This window comes from Brachyhypopomus gauderio, chromosome 9, assembly GCF_052324685.1.
Source record: "Brachyhypopomus gauderio isolate BG-103 chromosome 9, BGAUD_0.2, whole genome shotgun sequence".
Classification (NCBI taxonomy): Eukaryota; Metazoa; Chordata; class Actinopteri; order Gymnotiformes; family Hypopomidae; genus Brachyhypopomus; species Brachyhypopomus gauderio.
In genome coordinates, this window is record NC_135219.1 from 7712148 (window position 1) to 7720737 (window position 8590).

At 42.2% G+C, this 8590-nt stretch overlaps 1 protein-coding gene across 1 annotated transcript; it reads left to right on the top strand.

The window, feature by feature from the left end:
* Positions 1–516: 516 nt before the first annotated feature.
* lrfn5b (leucine rich repeat and fibronectin type III domain containing 5b) lies at positions 517–8133 on the top strand. The gene is made up of 3 exons (XM_077016764.1): positions 517–1027; positions 4473–5894; positions 6844–8133. The coding sequence occupies exons 2-3, from the start codon at positions 4498–4500 to the stop codon at positions 7811–7813; spliced, it is 2367 nt and encodes a 788-aa protein (XP_076872879.1). The 5' UTR covers positions 517–1027; positions 4473–4497; the 3' UTR covers positions 7814–8133.
* The last annotated feature ends 457 nt before the right edge of the window (positions 8134–8590 follow it).

Genomic DNA, 8590 nt, shown 5'->3' on the forward strand with positions numbered 1-8590 from the left:
GTTGCACTACAGATGTGAATGCACTTCATCCACTGATCAATAATAAAGTTTTTTTAGAGATCAGTGTCTTCATCCGTTTTTTTTCCCATAAATGTAATGTAGCTTTACATTTATTTCTAGTATTTTGTTGATGCTAGTTGCATTTCATAGTCATTTCATTATAAAACAGTACAATATGTGGATTAATTTTCTCCCTGATGTGATATTTAATCTGTTCTTACTTAGTTTGGTCCAGTCAATCTTAATGTAGGTACTTAGGTGACTCCATTAGTGTTCAGAATTATAGAGGATACAGGAAAAATAAGAAAAACACTTATTTTTCCTGCATCCTCTATAATTTTGAACACTAATGGGAGAAAATTTAACAAATGCTACACCACCACTTTGGCTGGAATAATTCAACAATGCATCTTTTGCATAGTAGACTACTTCAAAGCCTATGTTTGAACTATTAATGTCCACCTGCAGGTTATATTGTGCGACAGTAGAGGGAAAATATATGTCAGAGACCTCTGGTGCGGGGATAGAGACTGTATCTGACACCTGCCCAGTCATTCTAGATTGACACCATTGGAGGCCATATTTTGGGCGGGTGATATACTGAAAACATCTGCCTGCTGAGATGCGATCCGAATTCAACACTAGTCGCCCTGTCTCCTAATCCCTGGCGCCACAAAGGCGTTTTCTCTGTTAAACCGGCGCATGCTGGCGTAATGCGGAGAGACTGGGAGCTGCTGCGAAACGGGGAGAATGTGTCTGAGGATTTTTAAAGGCAAAGAGACATTTTGTAATAAGGATTTCTAGAGTGGGTTTTTATAGCACATTTTTCCGCTTACAACGATGGGTTTCCTGAAGGACGTGCGTGGATTCCACCGATATTATTTTATTTAATCTTTATTTGGGTCATACTAAAGAATCAATCCCCAGGTCGACTGGATAAAAATGCTGTGATTTGCAAGGTAAAAGAAGGTTTTGGCGTGAGCAGGGAGCAGTTTCCCGCACGAAGCAAGGCTGATATCTTCCCAAGGTACATTTTTATAAGGCGTTGTAAGCTAATGGTTTTCTTCTGCGTACAGCTGTTATTGGTAGGGGACATTGCTGGAGCAATCAATGAGAATTAGCTAATCAGTAGACTATTTTTGGCACGTGTGTCGGTTTTGAAAAGGTGAACAAGAATATCCCAAATATCCCCTTATAAAGAATGTACTCTCGCGCAGCTGCAAGGTCACAAAATTCCATTTACCTGATGGAAGCGCAGAACACCGCGGCTTGCATGCAAAATCATCTCCTACCCTACAAATCATTTTGTAACTTTGAATGCAAATATAATAACAATATAACTGGTTTACAGCTTATCCGTAAATTTAACCTGCAATCTTCTCAAGACAATGTGTCACTAATTACTTCTTCATTAGGAGGCATCCATATTTTAATGCAGTGGCATGGTGTTGATTTGTTTGTTATTTGTTTATGTTACTGACAATACAATCAAATCAAGAGATTTGTATAGATGGTAGATTTCTGTTTTGGCCATATGGAATAATCACTTATTAAAGATCTCTATGCCTGTGCCTCAAACTGACCTGTTCTAAACCATATTACTACTCACACCATCCTCTGTGTATGATTTTTTTTAAAACATTTGCCTCAAACATTGGCTATTCTACAAGCTCTAAGGAAAAATTCTGACGGTACTGTGAGAGAGGACCTTGTTGGCGAGACCACTGCTGTTTAGAGCTCATCTCTTATAAGTGCACGATACTGTGCTGATTACACTTGAGCCCTCCAGTTGCACATGGTTCATGTAGGTGGTGACCCCCCCTTACAGAACACAGTGTAGCAGACTCACCCTATAATGGTCTTTTATTCAGTCATCTGCAGTTGGGTAATTTCAATGTAGGTTACAAGGCAGCACAACCCATTCTTAATCTTCAGAGAGATTACAAACACATCATAACTGAAGGCAGCGTATATTACGGGGTCAGCAACACGCACAAACAAACAAAAAACAGACAGTGGGACATTGTCATTCTCACAGGGAGATTAGTGGCATCTTTTGTATTGCTAATATGCTGCTAATGAGAAATACATAAATACTTTATACTAAATACTTTGTGTCTTGATTCACACTGCCCCAATGACCAGGCAAACCATGAAAGTCCCTTTGGCAGATCCCATTTTCCTAACAACTGGACCCTAAAAAGCTCTGGAAGTGTTTATGTGTGCAGTTCCCCTTTGATTCTTTTGTGCTTATTTGCTAGTTAGTGGCCAGTTATGTTCATTCAATTCAAAGAAACTCTTGCATTAAGAGTTGTCTGGGGGTCCTTTGCTCTTTGGCCCAAACTATATAGCAAATACATCATTAGAAAAAAGCTGTTGTTACAGTGTGATACCCCTAAGTATTTGATTGCTGCAGTCTAAACTTGATCCCAGACGACCCTGATACACAACATCATGGTGCAGAGCACAGCATGTCTAAAAGGAGAGCTTTGCAGAAGGAGCAGATATAATAGCCTTGGGGCTGCCACAATGTTTCTGCTATTAGGTGTATCATATTTTATCAGCAGTCTGACAGAATTTCTTAAAAAGCCATTACAGTACAGTATGCAAAGACTTGCAAATTTGGCAAATAAGTTCTCCTCTCTATGCTTTCTCTATTCTATAATTTGTACTTTATGTTTAACATCTTTTCTAAACTGCACTCAAAGTCTTATGTTTCCAAAAAATGAAAAAACCCAAGAGATGATTTACTGCTGTATCTGTGTACAGCTAAATCTTGGATGAGGAAAAAAAATCTGGTCTTTGAACAAATCGATGTGGTGTTCCTGTGAGTGAGTGTGTGTGTGCGTGTGCGTGTGCGTGTGTGTGTGTTTGTGTGTGAGTGTGTCCTTGGAGATTGGGGGAGTGGGTAAGGTATTGTTGGGAAGCATGGAGAGGTGTTGGCTAAAGCAGTCAGCTGGTTGGCACACACAGGACCAGCAGCAGTTCAATGAAGTGGCACGATCTAGAGTACACTGACATGTTAATAGAGTGTCATTATCAGGCCATTAAGCAATTACATGACAGGTCAGTTTCTCGTTTTATTGGGAAAAGGCAGTATCTAGACACCTGCATTGCTTCAAAGAAAAATGAAATATTAGCCCTCTGCTTGATCAGAATCAGATTGTGTCTAAATTTATGAAGCTAAATTAAGCTATGGATCTTTTCTAAAAGGAGCCAGATAGCATTGTTGTAAAGGAATCTTAATTTTTTAGGTTATTTTTATTATTTAAATAAAGAGCTGGTTTAGCTTCATTAATCTCATATATTATGTGGTTTAATCCTCTTTTCTTTTGTCAGTGTGCTGGCACAAGTGTAATAATCACAATTAGATAAAAATTACAGGTGATGCCAAAAAAAGCTCCTTTTCTTGACCTATTTTTACAGCTAGTTGTTAATCAATGTCTCATATGACCGTAATCATGGCATTTGGCAGTCAATATTTCAACATCTCCATGTCAAGCAACTTTTGCAACTTTGATAAATTACCACAGGATTTATTTCCCTTGATAGAACATTGTAAGATTTAAAAAATGTGAACCTCAGAACCTGGCATAGTAAGATATTCAGATTTAAAAGATGTGAATCTCTGTTGACTCAGATAGATGAAAATCAATCTACTAAGAATGTAATGCACTGTGTGCGTTTGCATAGAACACTCAGGAGCTGGAGAATGCTTCAGATTCATCTCCAGAAAAAAAATATCAAGATGGGAATAAAATGCGTGCGGCTGCCTTTTAAAAATGTTTTTCTGTATCAGAAATAAACATGTGTAAGGTCACGTATATAAGCTCTCCATTCTTATACAAATTCTAAGCCCACCATTCTAAATCGTAGGTTGTATTAAATGTTGCATGTTTCTCAAGGTTATATGCCTGTCAAGAATCATTGAATTTATCCCTTGACCTACAAGCTATTGTATAGTCAGTAACTTAAGCAGCAGTAAAGCACTATGGAAAATCAATATGAGCCGTATGGCGTCTCCCTACTGACAAGGCATCTGTGCTGATCCTTTTGTGTCCACATGATCTTTGGAGACATCAGCCTAATTTCGATGAGTAACTGGACGGGCAGACGAGTCTTTCATCTCCTTATGCACAAAGATGAAAAGCAAAGCATTATCATATCAAAACCCTGCCCTAGTGCAGCAGGGACATCAGTACAACTGCCCCCAGACACCTTTTTGCATGTCTTTTAATTCTGATTTCTGGAGACTTTGTGCTATATGACAAGAGAAGGTTACAGATTTTGAATGGTATGGAACATTCCGCAAGTCCTTGCAAACAAGGGCATGCACTATACTAGAGCTGTACTTCTATCAGAAGACATGACCTTTTGCACATTAATGTTGTTTTTATTGCTCTGTCATAGACTATTTGTTTTGATAGGCATGAAATCCACACTGAAGAATTCTGGTTTTTCTCTTTTCACAGGTGTGTTATCCAATAATAAAACCAGATGGAGACTCTATTTGTGTATTTCATGGTCATTATCATGGCAGTGAAAGCCCAGAAGATCCAGATATGTCCCAAACGTTGTGTTTGTCAGGTGCTGTCTCCCAACCTGGCCACCTTGTGTGATAAGAAAGGCCTGCTTTTTGTTCCACCAAACATTGACAGACACACCGTTGAACTGCGGCTAGGTGACAATTTCATCACAAGCATCAAACGAAAGGACTTTGGCAACATGACCAAACTTGTAGACCTGACTCTCTCTAGGAACACAATAGGCTCCATCACACCTCATGCTTTCAATGATTTGGAGAACTTGCGTGCCCTGCATCTGGACAGCAATCGTCTTACACGCATCACAAACGATACGTTTAGCGGCATGTCCAAACTCCACCATCTCATTCTGAACAACAACCAGCTCACTCACATCCACATCGGGGCTTTTAATGACCTCCTGGCCCTTGAAGAGCTCGACCTCTCCTACAACAACCTAGAGAGTGCCCCGTGGGTGGCCATCCAGCATATGACCAGCCTACATACCTTAAGCCTGGACCACAACATGATTGAATACATACCAGAGGGGACGTTTTCAGGACTCTCGAAGCTCAAACGGCTAGATGTGACATCCAACAAGCTCCAGAAACTTCCTCCTGATCCAGTCTTCCAGCGGGCAGGGGTTTTGGCCACCTCTGGTGTTCTAGGTCCATCTTCCTTTGCGCTGAGCTTTGGGGGGAACCCACTGCGCTGTAACTGCGAGCTGCTGTGGCTGAGGAGGCTGCGTAGAGAGGATGACCTGGAGACCTGCGCAGCCCCACAGCACCTCTCTGGACGCTACTTCTGGACTGTTTCTGAGGAGGAGTTTCTGTGTGAGCCTCCCCTCATCACTCGCCACTCACAGGAAACACGAGCACTGGAGGGTCAGCATGTTACCCTGCGCTGCAAAGCCCGCGGTGACCCAGATCCCATCATTCACTGGATTGCCCCTGATGGCAGGCTTGTGTCTAATTCGTCCAGAACGGTGGTCCACAGTGATGGTACGTTGGACATCCTCATCAGCACAGTGAAGGACTCTGGTTCTTTCACCTGTGTGGCATCCAACCCATCTGGAGAGGCTCAGCAAACAGTGGAGTTGCTTATCACCAAACTGCCACATTTTACAAATGACACAAGTCTAATACAGGAGCCTGACCCTGGCTCCTCAGACATTGCTACATCAACCAGGATGGGTGGAGATGGTGATTCTCCAATCACCAACACCAAAACTGGGCAGGAGAAGCGGGTGTTGATCTCTGAAATTACATCCTCTTCAGCACTGGTGAAATTCAATTTGCAAAGGAATATTCCAGGAATTCGGATGTTCCAAATCCAATACAATGGCACTTATGATGACTCTCTAGTTTATAGGTAAGATTATTTAGATGTTATTTATATTAGTTGTTTTATATATTGACATAAACCTATTTGGAAGTTTAATTTACATCCTCCATTCTAAATGAAGAGTAAAATGGAATAAAAAAAATATCAGTTGAAATAGACCCATTGAAATACATATTTATATCTTTAGATATTTAGACTGGGTTCAGTACAAAAACAATACTTCAGTCTCACTAGGCGGTTTCAATGGCTGAAAGTCTATAAGACTGTTAGTCTATAAGACTGTAAGTCTATAAGACTGTTAGTCTTTAAGACTAGGTAGGAAGTTAGAAGGATTATGGACTAACTCAGCAGTGTAACCTTATTCAGTCTGCAGAGGTTAGACAGCTCACAAAAGGAGTCTTGACTGCATGAGAGCTTTCAGGTTCTTCATCACCAGTGGGGAAATGTTGGGCGGTAGGCCAGTGACTTCTGATTTAATGTTATGAAGCACAGTGGGAAACAGGATGCATGTGTTAGGTTAGGTTTATTTAACAAAGAGATTACAAACAATTCAGATTCAGCAAACTCCGTGGACGTTAACTGCCAACATCGATACTCAGACCACTAAGGTCCAGCAGGACAGGCCACATTCAATGAAACAAGATAAAATGGCTAAGGTCTGAATACAGAAAGGTAAACAGGGAACACAGGGAAATATCAGCTCAGAATCTGACCTCACAGCTAGAGCAAACACAGGAGTAGAGACACCTGTCCTTATGCATAATGATGAGCAGATGCAGGTGGGGAGGAGAAACAGGGTGTAGACAGGTGTCAGACCCCTGAGGCAGGCAGACGTTGTGGATGAGGGTGTGATAATTAGAAGTCACATGTGTATTATGCTTACAACTCCATTCAGAATATCTTTGCAATAGACTGCATTATTTTCTGGTTGGAATGTAAGCTGGTAACTCCAAGCTAAACCATGTTTTCCTTGCAGAATGATTCCGCCAGCAAGCAAAAACATCCTGGTCAACAATTTGGCGGCTGGGACTTTATACGACCTCTGTGTGCTAGCCATTTACGATGATGCCATGACCACCCTCACAGCCACGCGTGTGGTGGGGTGTGTCCACTTTGCCACGGAACCACAGTACCTGCGCTGCCACTTCATGCAGTCCCAGTTCCTTGGAGGCACCATTGTCGTCATCATAGGGGGTATCATCGTGGCCTCTGTCCTGTCTTTCATCATCTTCCTCATTGTGCGCTACCGAGTGTGCAACCAGGAGGGAGCGGATAAAGGCGTGGAGCTCGGGGACATCCGTTCCCAGTCCAGGAGCGAGCAGCTGCAGGGTTGTGGCATCATCAAGTCCATGTCCAAACAGGTCCTGGGCGCAGAGCGGGATTCGTGCCGGAAGGTGTCTCCGCAGCTGGAGTCTGCGCCGGCACCGGCGTCTGCGCCTCGGCCAGCCAAGCCTGCGCTGCCCGACTGCACCGTGACTACCTCAGCCACCAGTCACAGCTGGCATCCCGCTTCGCCCGGCTCACGCCGCCCCGCCCACGCCACCGCACTCAAGCCCGCCGGCACGCTCAAGTCTGAAACGCAGCCCGGCACCGAGCTCGACAACGTCAACAAGAACAACTCCACCAAGGCACGTCCCTCATCCACCCAAGTCCGCACCTACTCCACCATGGTCACACCGGCGTCCAGGCGAGCCCAGATCGAATCCTTCCACAACTACATGACGGTTCCGGTGGGGTGCATGAGAGTGAGCCGCAGGCACTCTCTGAACGTAGACTCCTGCAAGCAGACCGCTTACGCAGGTTACCAGCAGCAGACTGGTAGCCTTCGCTCCAAACGGAGTCTGTCCATGAGTGGTGGGGATCTCCCCCAACTGAATACTTCAGGAAGACTCCATGGAAAAGACTCACTGTCTCGGTCAGAGTGGGTTCTAGAAAGCACACTATAAGAAGACTTTTTTAAAGCTTATTGCATTGGTTTTGGTGAACTTACAGATCATATTTTGATCTTATGTCTTATATGTCAGACTGCAAACTCAGACCTTTTAAAATTTTCTGTTTCTTGGACATAGCACTTTTACATTGTCTGGGGAAAACCGTAACATAAAGGACTGGAAATTCCAATGTTTTTTAAAGCACAAATGAATGACCATTTTCTGCATATACTAAAATAATCCCATTGACATGTATATTACTTTGTTATATGGAATAATACATAGAGTACATCGTGTAGAAACGTTACATTGTGTAAAATAAAATGTTAAAAGCCCCTTTGTTTTCATCTGATATTTAAATGATTATGCATACCAATACACATTTTAGCTAAGATTGTTTAATGACATTAAGATACCAGATATATTATTTATGTACTATAAATAGATATTTGCTGCTAAGACTTTATAGACTAATAATATAATCACTACTGTTTGGTGATTAGGAATGCTTGCACCTTATTTAGGAACTACGTTACTAAATAACTCATTGCAAAACTATCACAATGGCTATTTACATAAATCATAATTGCCTTTATATTTTTGAACAAGAAAGTAGTTCATGAAAAATATTTGTGTTACACTTCACTCTCAAAAGACAGTTAGCAAAGCTTATTCAGCGCGAGCAGCCCATGTTTACACGGCTGCCGTCCTGTTCAGGGGTTTGAGATATTGAACTGTCTGTCACATCACATCCTTTGCCAGGACCTGAGGTTACAGACTACATGACACTTG

Bases quoted from the DNA above. Each gene is read 5' to 3' on its own strand.
- lrfn5b (XM_077016764.1), top strand. From the start codon at position 4,498: ATGGAGACTCTATTTGTGTATTTCATGGTCATTATCATGGCAGTGAAA. The intron at 5,895-6,843 runs GTAAGATTATTT...TTTTCCTTGCAG, and splicing joins GATGACTCTCTAGTTTATAG to AATGATTCCGCCAGCAAGCA.